This window comes from Aquarana catesbeiana, linkage group LG11 (assembly GCF_042186555.1).
Source record: "Aquarana catesbeiana isolate 2022-GZ linkage group LG11, ASM4218655v1, whole genome shotgun sequence".
Taxonomy (NCBI): Eukaryota; Metazoa; Chordata; class Amphibia; order Anura; family Ranidae; genus Aquarana; species Aquarana catesbeiana.
The window spans coordinates 240588920-240608883 of NC_133334.1; the positions used below are offsets into that span (position 1 = coordinate 240588920).

General features: G+C 43.2%; 1 protein-coding gene across 1 annotated transcript in view; it reads right to left on the bottom strand.

Moving 5' to 3' along the window:
• Positions 1-19964, bottom strand: part of WWOX (WW domain containing oxidoreductase) — a 1355656-nt gene that overhangs the window by 1034792 nt on the left and 300900 nt on the right. The window contains exon 7 of the mRNA XM_073605546.1: positions 8424-8512. Within this exon, the coding sequence (XP_073461647.1) occupies positions 8424-8512 (89 nt within the window). The remainder of the gene's footprint in view (positions 1-8423; positions 8513-19964) is intronic.

A 19964-nucleotide genomic window follows, 5' to 3' on the forward strand; every position in this document is an offset into this window, starting at 1 on the left:
CATTCAGCTATAGCACAATTGGCAGATGGTTAATGCATTTCTTTGTCTGCATCAGCCTTGCCTGCTGAACTACAGAACTCTAAATGCCTATTCCTCACCCCTCTCTGTCCCTCTCCAGGCGCATACTGGTAGACCAAAGGTCTTTAGACAGGAAGTGATCCCCTATATAACCCCTCCCATACAGGAAGCACTTCAGTTTTTTACCAGTGTCTGCAAGGTGGATGACACAGTTTGTTTGAGCTCTCTGAGCTCCAGGTCTCTAATCCCAAAAAAGGTTCTTAAATTAATCGAGGGATTTACCGATCGGATGCATTTGACACAGGCATTATATGCTTAGATAAATGGTACCCGAGCCTTGCAAAGAAGACTTAAGATCCTGCAATGTTATGCCTGTAATGCGGCCTCTGAGCGCTGGACCCTGTGAAGTGGAATCCTGTACACCACAACGCTAACGCTGCAGGGTGCTGTACAGGTCCAAGGGAGTGGACCCTAAACATGAAAAGGGTACCCAGTCCTTGAAGGACCTCAAGTGACAGGAACCCGCCATGATGGGTGAAGTTTGGGCTTTTAGTTTCTAAGCTGCCCTGCGCCTGGACAGGTAAGTGAAACCCCTTTACTTATTATTGTGGGATGTCCCAGTGATTGTAACAATCAGTCAAGCTAGCTAGAGGCTGGACAACTGTGTGCGGTGACCATACGGGGGAGTTTTGGGCTAGCTGTGGGTGTTTGCAAAGTGTACCTTTTTTTGCTTGAATCTGGCTGTTTTTTACCTGTATGATTTTGCCTTGGTTCACCATGGTGCACGTGCATTCGCAAGAGTGCAGCTGTGCTCAGCAGTTGTTTGTTTTGGCGGCCATGGCGCACGTGCATTCGCAGAAGCACCGCTGGACTTTGTTTTGTGACCAGGGCGCACGTGCATTCACAAAAGCGCCGCTGAACTTAACAGTTTGTTTGGCGGCCATGGCACATGTGGCTTTGCCGCACATGCGCAGTAAACTTTATCTGGGAGCACAAGGATTTGCGTCATACGCGAATACAGCCACTGGGACCACGTACGTACATGCGCACACATGCACAGCACACAAGCACACATGCACAGCATGTTCCGGTGCACAGCCAGCTTATTTAAGCTGTATATGCCAAGCATGCGGTGCTTCCAGAAGGCAGCTGTGGGACACAGAGCAGACTCTGAACATGCATTAGCAGCGATTCATTTCTTCTTACCCGGGTCACGTGAGCCACCAAGTGTTGCTTGGCAGGCTAAGTTGCTTAGTAGGATTGTTGCATAGGGACTTGGTGAGCCCTATTAAAGGGTCTCCTTTTTGAGGTGTTTTTAATACTACACCCAAGTACTCTCTTTTTGTGGCTTTTTGTGGCTTTTTGTGAGGAAGCGAGCCAGTGCCACCACTATTTGTCTTCAGGCCAGGTCCAGAGGTGCAGGTGCGGGCCTGCAGACCACGGCAGATAAAAATCATGGAGAGGCACCGCAAACATCTCCCCTGCCACCTTCACCATATACATGGGCAGGGCAAAGGGTGTGGAGTCAGGGGCAGAGCCAAGGGGGTTGCAAAATGAGGTTTCGCCTAGGTTGTCAAAACCCTTACACCAGCCCTGCCTAGTGCTGTATCCCCTGATGGACCAGAGGCTTCCGGGCAATCTGAGCCGCTGCACCTATCTGATATTGTGCCTACAGTCAACGCTGCTGCTTTACCCTTTATCACCAAGGATGAATTGTCCTCGGCCCTAGCCAGGTTAGAGCACAGGATTGCTGGCAGGTTTGCCTCCATCCCACAGGGTGGCAAGAAGCGTGACAGATCGCCCTCCCTGGAGCTTCCTAGTTGGAGCAGGAATGGTTTGAGAATGGGGAAGAGCTAAAAAGCTCAGGATTCTGTGGACTGAGGGCCTGGCAGATGAGTCTGTTTCTAAGCAATCTGGACAAAAGGATATCCAGCTGATGTCTGCCTCTCAGTCGCAAAGGCTTTTCATCCTGACTGAAATGGTTCGTTTAAGTTGCCCCTTGCAGAGGTGACTGAGCCCCCCTGGTCCTCTTGGGATCCCTGAGGCCCCTTCAGGCGACACAGGCTTTCCCCCTACACCCCCTGCTGGAACAGGCGGTGTATGCTGATGGGGAACATCTTTAAAGGATTTTGTTCCTCTTTGTTCCTCTTAAGAGGTCTTCCCTTTTTATATCCCATGGATGAAAAGTTTGTTAAAAAAGGGAGCATGCCAACCATAGATGCAGCAGTCTCTATCTTAACCCTTTCATGACTAAGCCTATTTTTGAAATTAGGTGCTTACAAGTTAAAATCCGTATTTTTTGCTAGAAAATTACTTAGAACCCCCAAACATTATATATATATATATATATATATATATATATATATATATTTTAGCAGAGAATCTAGAGAATAAAATGGCGATTGTTGCAATATTTTATATCACACGGTATTTGTGCAGCAGTGTTTTAAACGCAAATTTTTGGGAAAAGGGACAATTTCATGAATTTTAAAAAATCCAAACAGTAAAGTTACCCCAATTTTTTTGTATATTGTGAAAGATGATGTTACGCCGAGTAAATAGATACCAAACATGTCACGCTTTATAATTGCACGCACTCGTGGAATGGCGACAAACTACGGTACCTAAGAATTTCCATAGGCGACGCTTTAAATTTTTTTTACGGTTACCAGGTTAGAGTTACAGAGGAGGTCTAGGCTGGAATTATTGCTCTCGCTCTGACGATCGCGGCGATACCTCACATGTGTGATTTGAACACCGTTTACATATGCGGGCGCTACTTCCATATGCGTTTTCTTTGCTGCGCGAGCTCGCGGGGACGGTGGCGCTTTTTTTTTTATTTATTTATTTTATTTATTTTTATTTTTATAAAATTTGTTTAAAAAAAAAAATTTTGATCACTTTTATTGCTGTCACAAGGAATGTAAACATCCCTTGTGACAGTAATAGGTGATGACAGGTACTCTTTATGGAGGGATCGGGGGTCTAAAAGAACCCCGATCCCTCCTTTGCACTTCACAGAAAACGGCGATTCTGAATACTGTGTATCTTTTTAAAACCGGCGCCTTTGGCAGCCAAGTAAACGGGAAGTGACGTCATGGCGTCGCTTCCACGTTTACAATGAGAAGGCTGGAACAAAGCCGCCCACAGCTTCATTCCAGCCCGCCCCCAGCCGCCGGATTGGTCACCGGGCCTCCTGATGGCACGGGAGGCCCGGTAAGAGCGGCGGGAGGCGCCGGGAGGGGGGGGGATGTCCCCTTCCGCTGCTCCGGTATAACAGCCGAGCGGCTTTTAGGTTCGGTTGTTATATCTGGATAGCCGATCGCCGACTCTAAACAACGGTACCGGGATGATGCCTGGAAAACCCCGGAAATCTGAGTACGCACATCTGCGTATGCTCGGCGGGAAGGGGTTAAACAAGAACTTAACTTGTCCGGTAGATAATGCACAGGGCTTGAAAGACCCTGTTGACAAGAAATTGGAGTCATTATTAAAGGCTTCCTTTTCTTTGGCCAGTTCAGCTATTCAGCCAGCTGTTGCAGCAATTGGTATCTGCCAGTCCGTAAAGGATCAGGTCAAACGACCTGATAGACCTAACCAGGAGGATGATCTGCCTGAAAATGAGACAGATATTCCTCGAGCGCAGTGTTTTGCTGTTGACACCTTAAAATGATTCAATATAGCAGGTTTCTTGTTTGGCTCTCTAGTCTGTACATATGCACAGACATTTTTGGCTTAAGAACTGGTCAGCCGAGCTTCCTTGTGAAAAGTTATTGGCAGGTTTCCCTTTTCATGGGGAACGTTTATTTGATGATCATTTGGACAAATATATCCAAAAGATTTCCAGAGGGAAGAGTTCTCTACTTTCTGTGTAGAAAAGCACCAGGTGTCCCTCGCTTAAAACTTCAGGGACTGCCTTCTCAAATGTCTCAGCGCCAAGCCAGTTCCACCGCCAACAGGGGCGAGCTGCAAGGCCAGGGACAGAAAAAGCCCTGGGTCCAAACTTCTTCTAAACCCAGCACCAAGCCCTCCTTTTGAGTTGATGCCCCCACTCCATCGAGTGGGGGGAAGGCTGCTATTCTTTGCGGTAATTTGGAGATCAATAATTCAGGACGGGTGGGTCACCTCAATTATATCTCGCGGTTACAAGCTGGAGTTGCGGGGGGTTCCCCCTCAGAGGTTTTTAAGATCCAGCGTTCCCTTGGATCCTCCAAAAAGAGACTTATTGCTTCAAGCACTACATCATTTAGTGCATCAAGGAGTGATTGTACAGGTTCCTGTATCCGAAAGAGCAAACCTGGTTTACAGTTTAAAAGCCAAACGGGGTCACAAGGCCCATTTTTGGACCTAAGATCCCTGAACTAATCTACTAATCCAGTCCTTTCGGATGGAGTCTGTCTGCTCAATTGAGGCCTTGCTCCAGATGGATGACTTTTTAGCCTCCATCGATATAAAAGATGCATATTTACACGTACCCATCTTTCAGCCTCATTAGAGGTTCCTGCGATTTGCAGTAGAGGAACGTCATTTTCAGTTTGTGGCTCTACCCTTCGGGCTTGCTACAGCTCTCCGGGTGTTCACAAAGGTCCTAGCAGTACTGGTTCTTTTAAGGGTCCAAGCGATCCTGGTGCTTGGGTATCTGGATGACCTCCTGCTCAGAGATCACTCATTGCAGGCTCTAGAACAGAGGATAACATGCACAGTGCTGTATTTGAAAAGCTTAGGCTGGGTCGGAAATACCGAAAGGTCAGCCTTGAAACCAGCTCAAGGTCTAAAGTATTTAGGTCTGATCCTAGATACGGTCCAAGCAAGAGTATTCTTGCCACCCGCAAGGTTCTGTACCCTGAAGAATCAGGTGCGTCAGACAACCCTCCATTTGGCTCTGTATGAGTCTTCAAGGGGGGATGGTATCCTCCTTCCAGGCGGTGCCCTATGCCCAGTTCCATTCCAGGTCTCTACAACAAGACATCTTGTTGGCTTGTAACAGGAGAGGAAAAGTCCTGGATTATCCAATGTTCTTAGCTCCCCGGGCACGCTTAAGCCTAAACTGGTTGTTCCAGGATCAGAACCTGCAAAAGGGAAGATCCTTCCTCCCGGTAACTTGGAGAATACTGACCACAGATGCCAGTCTCTCAGGCTGGGGAGCGACCCTAGAGGGGCTCACAGCTCAAGGGAAATGGTCAAGGACAGAACAGATCCTGCCCATCAACGTCCTGGAATTACGGGCAGTACAACTGGTCCTACGGTCATGGATGGTGGAGCTTCAGGACTGCCCTATCAGGGTTCAGTCCGGCAATGCCACTGCAGTGGCCTATATAAACCACCAAGGCGGTACCAGGATTTGTTCAGCTCTGAAGGAGGTGAACCACATACTAGTCTTGGCAGATAGACAGGTGCCGATTCTATCAGTAGTCCATATCCCAGGAGTAGAGAACTGGAAGGCAGATTATCTCAGCTGCCAGCAAATCTGCCCGGGGGAATGATCTCTATATCCGGGGGTGTTCCAGGAAATTTTTAAATGTTGGGGATGGCCAGAGGTCGACCTACTGGCATCCAGGTTCAACAACAAACTACAGCAGTTTGTGTCCCGAACAAGAGATCCTCTGGCAATCGGAGCAGATGCTCTGGTATTTTCATGGAGCCAGTTACTGGTTTATGCTTTCCCTCCGATCCCTCTCCTTCCACATTTGTTGCGCAGGATTCGGAGAGAGGGGGTTCCAGTCATTCTGGTGGCACCAGCCTGGCCCAGAAGGCCCTGGCTCCTGGAGATTGTGAGACTGACAATATACGGGCCATGGACGCTTCCAGATTGCCCCGATCTACTGTCTCAAGGTCCTTTATTCCACCCCAATTTACAGTCTCTAAATTTGACGGCATGGCAATTGAAGCCAGGGTGTTAAAGAACCGTGGCATCTCGGGACCAGTGGTGTCTACCCTAGTGAATGCTAGAAAAGCTGTCACTAGGAAGATCTTTTATACGCGCTGGAAGACTTATATTGCTTGATGTGAATCCAAAAAATGGCATCCTCGGAAATACGTGATTGGAAGCATTCTCTCTTTTCTAGTCAGCTGTGAAAATCAAATTGGCTTAGAGTACAATCAGAGTTCAAGTTTCGGCCCTATCAGTATTCTTCCAAAGGCCTTTAGCCTCCCATTCACTGGTCCGAACCTTTATGCAGGGGGCAACATGCTTGCTTCCCCCCATTAGGTCACCTAGGTGTCCTTGGGACTTGAACTTGGTGCTGTCTGTGTTACAGAAACAACCATTAGAACCTATCAAGGAAATTCTATTAGACTTGCTGTCACACAAGCTAGCCTTCCTGATGGCTATCACCTCAGCTAGAAGGGTGTCGGAGGTGGCAGCCCTTTCATGCAGGGAACCATACTTGATCATCTTATGACCTGTTCCATCCTTTTTGCCAAAAGCGGTGTCAGCCTTTCATTTATTTTCCTCAATCTCGTTAGGCGGAAGAGAGACGACTGCACTCCTTGGACGTTGTCCAGGCAGTCAAGGTTTATTTGTCTAGATTAATGAAGATCCGAGGATCAGACTCCTTTTTTGTTTTACCAAAAGGCAGCTTTCAAAGCTTCCATTGCCAATTGGAAGTCAAATGGGTCATTCAGGCCTACGGTCTAAAACGTAAAGCTCCTCCCTTTAGGATGAGAGCTCATTCTACCAGGGGTGTAAGAACCTCCTGGGCTTTTCGCCATCAGGTATCTGTGGCTCAGATTTGTAAGCCTGCTACCTGGTCTTCAGTGCATACGTTCACAAAATTTTATCAAGTGATGTTCGAGCAGCCGAGGATTCATTTTTCGGCCGCAGTGTACAAGTTCTGATGGCTATTGTATGGCAGGGTGTCTCCCTCCCCTCAAGGCTATTGCTCTGGGACGTCCCAGCAGGTAATGAATATTAGCCTGACTTTGTGTCCCATGTTGTATGAAAAAGAAAGTATGATTTTTTCGTCATACTTACCTGTAAAATCCTTTTCTTTGAGTACATCATGGGACACAGAGATCCCTCCCCTCTTTTTTGAGGGTTCAGTGCTTGCTACAAAACGGAAGTACTTCCTGTATGGGAGGGGTCATAAAGGGGATCACTTCCTGTCTAAAGACCTTTGGTCTACCAGTGTCCATTCACCTGGAGATGAAGTATAACCCAGCAGGTAATGAATATTAGCCTGACTCTGTGTCCCATGATTTACTCAAAGAAAAGTATTTTACAGGTAAGTATGACAAAAAAATCCTATTTTCTTGAGCTTTTCTTGCACTAAAGGTGCCAATAATGGCCAACAATAAATTCATATTAATTTAAATTGATGATATTAATGAAAAAGTCGAATACAATACAAATATATAAAAATATATAAATATTTTTTAAAAACTGTAATTTTTGGTTTCGGTTTTCGGCTAAGTGCATCCTGAATTTTCGGTTTTGGTACCAACATTTCCATGCGGTGCACCTCTAATTGCTGCTGCCTTTACTTCCAACCTAAGGGAACAAGCGCAAATACAATTTTTTCTCTCATAAACCCAAAGGGGTATGTAGAAAGTGCATTAAAAGTCCATATATCATAAAGATAAGTAGGAGTCCATATTTTTGGAGGACTGCCACCAACGTAAGAATAGAAGCTGGATTCCAGCACAACTGAAAGTAAACAAGGGGAATGGCGCCTCTAAGTGTAGGAGTAAAACAATTTATTTAAAAACATCCAAACTTCAACTCGCATATTTATGAAGTATAAAGGCACATCTGTGTATAGAAATATCCCAAAAGATGTTATCGGTAAGCCGCCAGATTCCTCCGCTCACAGCGCTGCATAGCACGGGATCCTTGCTGGTCACTGCTGATGGTAGGAATGGTCATGCGGGTGAATAGTCCTAAAACTAGGCTTGTTGCGCAGATAGCAGGGCGACGTGGGGCAATGACGTCACCAAAGTGTGATGCGTTTCTGAGCATGCGCGCTGCATGTGTTATGGCAGCCGAGTGGAATAATCTGATGGCTCACCGATAACATCCCTCGGGATATTTGTATACGCAGATGTGCCTTCATACTTCACAAATATGTGAGTTGAGTGGCGCCTCTCTACTTGTTTACTTTACTTCCAAGAGCCTGTCCACAAACTGTGTGTAAGGAAATGGCTCTAAGACTAAGAAGATGTAGTTCTGGGGGTGTGCATATGTCAATAGGAACTGAGCTGTCTGGTGATGATGTTATTCCGTATCTCACTACAAGAACAAGGCAAAAAAAAATTGGGGAGAGGAAAGTTTGACGTTAGGAAAAACCTTAACATGCTCTTTCAGTGATTTAACTCTAAGTTAAGCTATCAAAAATCTAAACAGCTCTTTTAAGTAGCAGGTTAGAGTGTGAGAAAACAGCAGTGAGACCTTTCCAGTATAAACTTACAGGTTTTTGTTCCGAAATGCGTCAGCAAAACTTTTCACACTGCGTAGAGAGGCCAGATCCAAGCTCATGACTTCAATCTTTGCTTTGTGCTGCAAGGAAAAAAAAAAAAGTGAAAGCGTAAATGATAAATAACTGTAAACTTGGATCGGGTTATCACATTACACTTAATGCATTGTGGAATATATCCGAGTTTTCTTGCTTAATGTAAAATGCCTACAGTGTGAGTAAATCACTCGAATGGATGAGAGAGGAGTGATCACTGCCAGAGGTAGCATTGTAGCAGCGTAGATCGGCTAAATACAGAGCATAGGTGTCTAACAAGTTTATTAAAGGCTATGAATTAAAAACAGACAGCGCCAAGTATCCTTCAGTGGGTGAAGTTACACAATCCATCATACGACTGAAGAGCAATTTAACCATTTGCTGTAAGGAAGCGTGCACGGTTTTTAGCACCTGCACACAAAGGATACAGGTCAAACAAATGCAGCCCTTTTCAAAAAATGTGCTTTACGATGTTCCTTTCTATGTGCTGCCTAGTTAACCTCCCACAAAACCTGTTTTCGATCCCGTTAATGGGAATTCCAGATTATAAATTGCATAAAACAAAGAAAAAGTGCCAAAGCTACTGCTCCTTAATGTATGTTCTGCTAAAGGAAATCTTCTTTATATGAATCAAATAAACTCATATGCTGATAATATATACCATCTGGTGACTGTTTGGGATTTCAGCAAGCAAGGCCCTGCATCCCTTGATGAAATGTGGAGAGTTAGCGATCTATTGAGCAGTAAGCACTATGTATGTGATGTGATGGATTAGATTTCTTGGGCTTCATAGGGAGTTCTTTTTAATAGTTTCTACAGATAACACTAAACGTACTACTAAATACTAAGTGTGAAATGTCTTAATGTGGTTTATTGTAAAATTTACCCCAAGATCCTGTATAGAAGTCTGTGGCACAGGCAATAAGCTGCTTTTGCTGGACTCGTCAGATCCCCTTTCCCCAAATCAGCAGGAAGTTTTATAACCATCGATACAAAACTGCAACCTTTAGCCTAAACATAACATTTTAGCTCACCCTTAAAATGAACCCTTCACACTTAACCAGAGCCCTAAAACCTAAACTGGACCTTCACCCTCAAGAAACATTATGATTTTCTATTCCTGTAAAACAATAAGATATTGACATTTTTTTCGCCAAAATTACCAAATCTGTGAGTCCCGACCCCACACTTCTGGCATTTCTTACCTAGGCAAAAATAATGACCCCCTCCCATTTCCTGGGTTTCCTATGTCACACATCCCAGGGGGCTTCAGGGCTATCTCTGGCGCACTGAGCATGCACCGGGCTGTATCAGGCACACTGTGCATGTGCAGAGGCATGGCATCAGGGGGTTGGGTGCAAGATCACAAAATAATTCCAATCACAATATTCCCTACGCACACGTTCATGGAAATGGCTTTAATAATGCTGGGTGCTGTAATGATGACAAGCTGGAGGCCACCGACAATCTGAATGGAGAAATGTCATCAGCACACCAAGGATTCCTCAGAAGGGTCCAAAGCTTTGTTTACATGGTCACACGGTACACATAAGGCAACGTTTCGGAGCCACGCAGGGCCCCTTCGTCAGGCAAGAGTCTGATGAAAGGGCCCTGCGTGGCTCTGAAACGTTGCCGTATGTGTACCGTGTGACCATGTAAATAAAGCTTTATGCCCTTCTGAGGAATCCTTGGTGTGCTGATGACATTTTTCCATTCAAGATCACAAATAGACACCCAATTACTCCCAATACTGATTAAGTCAGTATAAAAGGTGGCAGCACGGAACCCAGCATGCAGTGGCAGAGCAACAGGCTACACCAGACAACGCTAGAGTCACTGGTCTTCTGGGTATGTTTTTTGAGGACAACCAGTGGTCAAGGTAAGAGGGGGGACCTAATGGGGGGGAAGGCGGGGAGTGAACAACTTCTTTAACATCAACATTTTAACATTGAAGTAAAACTGCACAAAAAGATGGAGGTCATATACTCTTTTGCTTCAAAGATTTTTATTTAGCCAAACAGTGCATGTTGAGAATCCCCACCTAGAGATCCACCCCACTAATGCATTATACTTATTCAGGCTTAGTCGAATGGGTGAAAACACGTTATAGGCAAATTTTTGAACGAGGTGACAGCATCACTTTGTGGCTTCTGTCCTTTGTACATTGCTTGGACAGAACAGGAACAGGCTCCAGCGACCAGCTCTTGGCACACCCACAGCAGAGGACAGAAGCTGGAGCTTGGGAGCACAGAAGCGTCTGGTGATCTCATAATTGAAGTAAAGCTGTCACAAACCTGGCCAATTCCCGTTGGGTATATATTTTTAAAAAAAATGCATAAGCAGACATTACCTTAAGGAAAATACCTTTTTAAAACAATCATTAAATCCAGAGATGTTGATGTTTCCTGTGAAAATTGAAGTGGTCGTAAAGTGAAAATTAAAAAGGTCGTAAACCTCAGTCACGAAATGTGCACTAAGCACATACTGTAGTGTTTCACATACTGTACTGTAGTGTTTACTTATCTCTCCCCAAAGCTCTAAGGCTACTTTGATTTTAGCGCTAGAATATAACGCCTCTAAATAACACCTGAAAACCACCTCCCATTCATATCAGTGTGACTTTTAACACTGGGGCGATGCGCTTGCGGGACGTTAGGAAAAGTCCTGCAAGCAGCATCTTTGGGGCCGTTTGGGAGCGCAGCAATGAAATGAATGGCCAGCTTGAAAAGCGATTTGGAAGCGCCGCAACATGGGTGCTTTTAACCCCCTTCTTCGGCTGCTAGTGGCCGAAAAGCAACCCTTCTAGTGGCCGAAAAGTGCCGCTAAAGCACCGCAAAAAATGAGTGGCGCTCATTGTGCTAACGGCCGGACGCTGCGTTGTTTCTCTCTGGTGCTTTGCTCCTCTATTATCAGCATGTCTCACTTCTGAGAATTATATGATATATAATTGTGATGGGGGAGGGAGCTCAGCACACAGTTTGTCTATTCAGAACACAGCTCTGTATCCTTCCTTTGCTCCTGTGTGGAGGGGGTGTGCGTCTTTCATCAGGCCTGATGAAGGAGCACGCATGCTCCGAACACGTGCACGCCCCCAGCGTCACTGATACCCGGGAAATACAACTAAACAGACGATCCACGCTGTGCCTGTCTCAACCCAGCCTGTGACACTGGTTACCACCGGTGCCGTCAGACGGGACAAGGAGACAAGTGTAACACACTCCAGCATTCAGGATCGCCCCCTGTGGAGCCCTGCTGCCCACCACACAGCCTCCCGGATGGATTTTTTACTTGATGTGCCTGTATCTACCTTACTCTGAGTGAGTGCATTTTAACCTGTAATAAATGTTTATGCTACAGTACTACACTTAGGTCAGCGCTGCTTTTCTTCCTTTTTATCTCCCTCCAAAGGTGAATTCTGCCCTTCAAGCATGCTGCCTCCTGTGTTTGTATCTGCATCTCTCCCCCTGAGGTCATAGACCTATACTCTGCATTTCCCCCTCCCCCCCTCCACTCATTTCATCCCAGTTTTTATGCCTGGACTTTTGTTCATCAACCCAGCACCATCCCTGGACTTTTTTTACCATTTTCTACTATTATTATTTTTATCATATAAATGTATTGTAACTCACACATGACTGTTATTTAATTTATATCTTTTAATTAGCTATTCTTAATTTTTTATATAACTTACTATCCCTTTGTATATTGCTCACCCCTATCCATAGCTGTCGTCCCCTAGCGCAACAAAATATTGTAAATTTAACATGATTCTGCCCTTTTGAAGAGGTGTAGAGAAGAGAAGACTGTAGATAAACAAATAAAACTTATGTAGGAGGATTTTGTTTCATCTCTGTGTATCATCTGAGGTTGTTCACTTCACTGGGTATATGAGAGGGTTTACAACCACTTTAAGCATTGCCCCATCCCGCTTACTTTTTGAGCCATTTTACTGTTTTTTTAATGTGATGGGTACCCTTATGCCGCATACACACGAGCGGACTTTACGGCATACTTAGTTCGGCGGACCGTAGTCCGTCGGACAATTCGATCGTGTGTGGGCTCCAGCGGACTTTTTTCCCCCAAAAGTTCGACGGACCTAGAAATGAAACATGTTTCAAATCTTTTAGACAGACTTGAGTCCGGTTGAAAAGTCTGCTTGTCTGTATGCTAGTCTGACGGACAAGAACCGACGCCAGGGCAGCTATTGGCTACTGGCTATGAACTTCCTTGTTTTAGTCCGGTCTTACGTCATCACGTACGAATCCCTCTGACTTTGGTTGATCGTGTGTAGGCAAGTCCGTTCATTCGGAAAGAAAGTCCACCGAACCAAGTATGCTGTAAAGTCCGGTCGTGTGTACGCGGCATAACTAACCATTAGTAAGGCTTGCAAAGGAACAGCTGAGATGTTCATCTGGTTGTATCTCTGGATCCACTGATGGTTTTAACATACTTCTGCCCACTGTTGGAGACCCATCCTTATGGATTTTGCCAACATATTCTCGTTCTGAATTGTGCAGGGATATAATAGGCTTTCTTTATTCTTTACACCTAATTTTAAACCACCCATGTAACCCTAATCCAGTCTTTCTTAACCTTTTTTTTTTTTTTACACAGAGGAACAGTTGAAATAATGTTACGATCTCAAGGAACCCTTGCTAATAATTATTACAGTATATCTATAGCTCACTGTAAATAAGTGTGATGGTCCTTGGGAAGACTGCTCCTTACGATTGTGATCATTTGGTAGAATCCTCCTCTTATGCCCCGTACACACGATCAGATTTTCCGACAACAAATGTTGGATGTAAGCTTGTTGGCTGAAAGTCCGACCGTGTGTATGCTCCATCGAACATTTGTTGTCTGACTTTCCGCCAACAAATGTTGCCTAGCAGGTACTCAAATTTTCCGCCAACAAAACTTTGTTGTCAGAATTTCTGATCGTGTGTACACAAGTCTGACGCACAAAAGTTCACGCATGCTCGAAATCAAGCAAAAGGAGCCACACTGGCTATTGAACTTCCTCTTTCTTGGCTCGTCGTACGTCTTGTACATCACCACTTTCCCACATTTCTAATTGTTGGCCAACATTTTTGTGACCATGTGTATGCAAGACAAGTTGGAGCCAACATCCTTCGAACAAAAATCCACGGTTTTGTTGTCGGAAAGTCCGATCGTGTGTATGGGGCATTACAAATAGCCAAAAAGATTATTGGTGTCAGTGGTTACTTATCTGAGAAGCACAAATTGCTCATTGCTCAAGGAACCTCTAGCAACCTCTGGAGGAACCCTAAGGTTCCACAGAACCCTGGTTGAGAAAGATTTCCCTAATCTAATCCAAGCACTGCCCTAACCAATGCAGATCTGTAAATTATGTGTGTCCAAAGTATTAGTAGCAAATGTTCCCAGGGCTTGTACAAATATCTTGCCGCCAAGAACACTCTATATTATTGTCTTGTTAGTACTGTGTCTAAAATCACTGTCTATACTCAATCACAATGCTATTTTGAAAAATAATGCCAGACAGAAACAAAATCTTAAAAATGTTTTTACTCTTTCAATCCAACGTTAATACAGAATTATCTCTTTATATTGCAGTATTGGCAATACAGCAATTTTTCACTGTAATTTTTTTTCTTTCTAATGGTAAAAAAAAAGATTTATGTTAAATCTGGATAAAGTATGGATATATTTGCCTGAAAGATTGCAAGAAATGAGAAGAGGTACAATAACTTGGAGCATAAAAGCTTTCTCTGCCATAATACTTATTATAATGGCATATAAAATAGAAGGGATAAATAATACATGACTACAGGTAAATTTATATGACAAAGAGTACTTCAACACATGCCATTACGTTTGACAACGTTCGATTTGTACACTGGTGATGCCTCTTAATAAAACGAATTGAAATCATCTGTACCCCAGGTAAGTAAAATCTGTCTTTAAAAGGGGCTTTGGAACAAGGCAAAATGGCGGATTCAGGTCTACTTAATCAATAAGCATGGAATAGGCAGACACATGCGTATATTTAAATAGCAAGCAAAAATATTTATAACAGCACTTAAACAATAAACCTGCTCAACCTGAAAGTCAAGGGAATGGGTTAAAAAGCTATTTAAAAAGGAAAGACAACATGCAATAAAAGCTTGGCATGCAGAACTATCTTTGCATAGCACTGGTCCACAGATCAAAAGAGCAAAGCATTCAATCCAAGGCTCCATAAAGAAAAAGAACAAAAAGACTTTAGTAGTTTCACAATATGGGTGGGTTTAAATGCAATTTAAAATATTTGTATCCTGGAGAGATGTCATTGACTTACTGTAGTCCTCCATAAAAATATCCGAAGAGTTCAGTAAGTGTCGTAGGCCTTATACCAATATAGACATATTGTACGGTTCTATCAGGCTAGTTCATGATGCTTTGTTTGCAATTTGAATAAGGTGATAGACAAAAACCTTATTATATGGCAAACCATGTAAGATATCATAAATAAACATAAAGGATACTTTAGATGCTAATGATAAATTACTTTTTATCCCATTATTTTTAGATAGGTTGCAGGCTTATTTGTCTACATCCTCTAGACCAGTCATTCTCAACTAGAGTTCCTCCAGAGGTTGCTAAATGCCATTTGATGCTGCCTGTATAGTTCTGGGGCCAAAGCCACTTGGCACTGCCTGTTACCAATAATCTTTTTAGCCGTCTGTAATAGTGGCATTCTGTATCCATCATTGTAAGAGAAGCGTCCTTCCCAATAGCCACCAATATAAGTGGAGTTTTCCCACTGGACCCTACATGAATTCGTTTTAGCAGGGGTTTGTTGAGACCTGAAAATTATTTTAAGGACCCCTTTGGGGTAAAAAGATTGGGAAAGTCTGCTATAGACCTTAGCAAGGTGTGGATTAGCCAAAGGCATCCTAAGAAAATTACATTTTAAATATATTAAAGTGATGGTAAACGATCACCTTGTAAAAACATTCAGTTTTAAATAAAAAGGAAAAACATTTTTGTATAGATATATATTTTCCCTTTTTTATAAGTGATCACATTCCCTCTGTTCTCAGCTGCATAGGTGCTAGGAGGAGAAGAAGCAGCAGCACACTGATTTTCCCAGTGAATGGCTGTGCAGGGGGGGGGGGGGGGGGGCATGTCAGGACAAATCTGGTCATTGGAGGAGAGCATAGTGAGTTCCCAGCATAGCTAGAGAACTGACCACAGTGTGCTCTCCAGCTTAGTGTGGCCAGTTTTTAATAGGAAAGCAAGGGGACTAGCGGGTTGTGGGGAACAAAGTATACTATGATTCAAATAAGAACACACATTCTTCTTATATTTCGACAATATTTGTTTAGCCCAGATTTCGGGAATACTACATATTGAGACTTTTTTTCCTAGTTTATACTGAGCACTTGTGGGAATCTATAACTCTTCAAATTATGCCTGATATAAAATGTAAAACAGAGTTTTTATACAGTATGGGGTTGATTTACTAAAACTGGTGCAAAATCTGGCGGAGCTGTGTATGGTAGCCAATCAGCTTCTAGCTTCAGCTTGTTTAATAAAGCTTTGACAAAAAAAAATTGAAGCTGATTGGTTTCTATGCAGAGCTACACCAGGTTTAGCACTCTCCAGTTTGAGTAAATCAACCCTATATGTATACAAGCACACATATTTTTATTTGTGTCTTGGTGAGTCAGAAGACATTGCAGGACCTTCCTCTTCTCATTCTGCAGAAGTGTTAATTTTGACATCAAATTTCAATTCAGTTTTAGTCTTTTGACTAAAATGCCATTTTAGTTTTAGTCACATTTTAATCACCTGAATTGTTTTAGTTTTAGTCGTATTTTAGTAGACTAAAATCTCCAGTACATTTTAGTTGTCTAAAATCCATTTTAATGGATTATATAAGCATTTCTTTAGAATTGCCAAACTCATTATATACTGCCGAAGTAAAAATCTAATAACATGTTATTATTATTATTATACAGTATTTATATAGCGCCAACAGTTTACGTAGCGCTTTACAACTTGAGGGTAGACAGTACAAATACAATACAATTTGATACAGTAGGAATCAGAGGGCCCTGCTCCTTAGAGCTTACAATCTAAGAGGGAAGGTCAAGAGATACAAGAGGTAATAACTGTGGGTGATGTGCTGATTGAGAAGATAAATGTACAGTTGTTAGGTGGGGGCCAGATAGGCTTCTCTGAAGAGATGAGTTTTAAGGGATCGTCAGAAAGTGGACAAAGTAGGAGACAGTCGGACAGATTGGGGTAGAGCATTCCAGAGGATGGGGGAGGCTCTGGAGAAGTCCTGAAGGCGAGCATGGGATGAGGTGACAAGGGAGTTTGAGAGCAGGAGGTCTTGGGAGGAGCGAAGAGAACGATTAGGTTGGTATTTTGTGACTAGGTTAGAGATGTAGCTAGGGGCCAGGTTGTGGATGGCTTTGTAGGTTATAGTTAGTATCTTGAATTTAATTCGGTGACTGAGTGGCAGCCAATGGAGGGATTGGCAGAGGGGTGTAGCAGACGCTGAGCGGTTTGTGTGGTGGATGAGCCTGGCCGCAGCGTTCATGATGGACTGAAGTGGGGATAGCCTATTTAGAGGTAAACCAATGAGGAGGGAGTTGCAGTAGTCAAGGCGGGAGATGACCAAGGAGTGGATTAGAAGCTTTGTGGTGTCATTGGTTAGGAAGGGGCGTATCTTGGAGATGATTATCTATGGTATTAAGGTCTGAACATGCACTACAAACACAGATTTAGCAGTTGCAATTTTTAACGTCTTTATAAATAAAACTAAGTTTCATAAAGAAACAAATATATTGCTTTTTGACAAGCAGAAGTACAACTTGAAAATATAAAAAAAAAACAAAAACTGTAAACTCTATTGGCTGTAATGCCATTACACATATTATCTGAATATATTACCAACATTAAATATTAAGAAAAAAAAAATAAGAAAAACCTTTTTGTGCTAATGCAGTGTTAATTGTGACGTCAGATTTCAATTTAGTTTTATTCATAGTCTTTTGACTAAAAAGCCATCAGAAGAGGAAAACATCACTGCTCTAGAGGAGATCTGCATGGAGGAATGGGCCAACATAACAACAACATTGTGTGACAACCTTGTGAAGACTTACAGAAAACATTTGACCTCTGTCATTGCCAACAAAGGATATATAATAAAGTATTGAGATTAACTTTTGATACTGACAAAATACTTATTTTCCATCATAATTTGCAAAAAAATTCTTTCAAAAATCAGACAATGTGATTGTCTGGATTTGTTTCCACATTTTGTCTCTCATAGTTGAGGTATACCTATGATGACAATTACAGGCCTCTCTCATCTTTTTAAGTGGGAGAACTTGCACAATTGGTGGCTGACTAAATACTTTTTTGCCCCACTGTATTTACTCCTTTAAAATGCTTCCTCTTAGTATAATGCCCCTTTGACAAATACACTAAATGACAAAAAAGTATTGGGACACCTGCCTTCGCAAGCACATGAAATTTATTGGCATCCCAGTCTTAGTCCGTAGGGTTCAATATTGAGTTGGCCCACCCTTTGCAGCTATAAAAGCTTCAACTCTTCTGGGAAGGCCATCCACAAGGTTTAGGAGGGTGTCTATGGGAATGTTTGACCATTCTTCCAGAAGAGCATTTGTGAGGTCAGGCACTGATGTGGCTGAGAAGGCCTGGCTTGCAGTCTCCACTCTAATTCATCCTAAAGATGTTCTATTGGGTTGAATTCAGGACTCTGTGCAGGCCAGTCAAGTTCCTCCACCCCAAACTCGCCCACCCATGTCTTTATGGACCTTGCTTTGTGTACTGGTCCAAATAATTTGCTGGAGGGGAATTATGGTGTGAGGTTGTCTTTCAGGGGTTGGGCTTGTTCCAGTGAAGGGAACTCTTAAGGCGTCAGCATGCCAAGACATTTTAGACAATTTCATGCTCCCAACTTTGTAGGAAGAGTTTGGGGATGGCCCCTTCCTGTTCCTACATGACTGCACACCAGTGCACAAGTCAAGGTCCATATTCCTCAAATTTGAGGAAGTGGAAATACACTTTATTTCATTGGGGTTAACCACAATATATATGATATATACTCAAACATCAGAAAACAAAATGCCAACAATAAGCAAAAAGCAAAAGTGTCATTAGGACCCTGAAATACAAAGTTTCATGAGCAACACTTCCGCTTAGTTATAGTAGATGGTTAAAGTTCTGTCTATCCATCCAGAAGGATAGCAGGATGTGAAAAAACAATTGAATGCCAATCTGGTGCTGACAAATAAACAGACGACATCAACCCAGGTGAGAAAGTTTGTTCCAACCTGAGTCACTCAAAGAACAATGTTAATCTTTGTTCCAAGCAGATAATCCAGTGGGTGACTAATTCTGACAACTTCTGACAGTCGACTTCAGAGAAAAGCTAGCCTGATCTACCACTAAAAGTCACTTCCAGTGAAGAGTCCTGGTTTAATCTAAACCTAAAAACATAATGATAATAAAAAATTCTAGGAGAAAAATGGAAGGACTGACACAGCAATAATTTTCGAAATGCCGTATATTGGCTACTTCTGTGATGATTACATGGTTACACCAAGTATAAATCATGATCTTAACTAGCTGCCATTGAAGACACCATAGCCAACCAAACACTTTAAAAATAAAAGAGATTTGTGAGTCCTTATTTTCAGATGATTGCAAAATGACTAAATAGTGTGGCCATGCAGGGGGAAAAGCAAATAGAATTCTAAGATACATCACTAGAGGGATCACTAGTAGGAGGAAGGAGGTCCTGATTCCTCTAAATAGATCTTTCCTGAGACCTCATTTAACCTACGTTCACACCTATGTCACAAGGGGCGGGCTCGCCGTGTGATGTCATGGGATGGCCACGCCCCATTGCTATATAAGAGCCGCCAGGGAGCGGGCGACAAAACAGATGAAGACATCAACAGAAGAGCAGCTTTTTTTTATTGTTTTAGCGGGCAACCCTTTGCAGCTATTAAGCTTCAAATTTTCTGGGAAGGCTGTCCACAAGGTTTAGGGGTACGCCTATGGGAATGTTTCACCATTCTTCCAGAAGCGCATTTGTGGGGTCAGGCACTGATGTTGGATGAGAAAGCCTTATTCGCATTCTCCGCTCTAATTTATTCCAAAGGTGTTCTATCGTGTTGAGGACAGGACTCTGTGCAGGCCAGTCAAGTTCCTCCACCCCCAAACTCACTCATCCATGTCTTTATGGACCTTGCTTTGTGCACTGGTCCAAATTATTTGGTGGGGGGGGATTATGGTGTGGGGTTGCTTTTCAGGGGTTGGGCTTAGTCCCTTAGTTCCAGTGAAGGGAACTCTTAAGGCGTCAGCATACCAAGACATTTTGGACAATTTCATGCTCCCAACTTTTTGGGAACAGTTTGGGGATGGCCCCTTCCTGTTCCAACATGACTGCGCACCAGTGCACAAAGCATGGTCCATAAAGACAAGGAAGAAAAA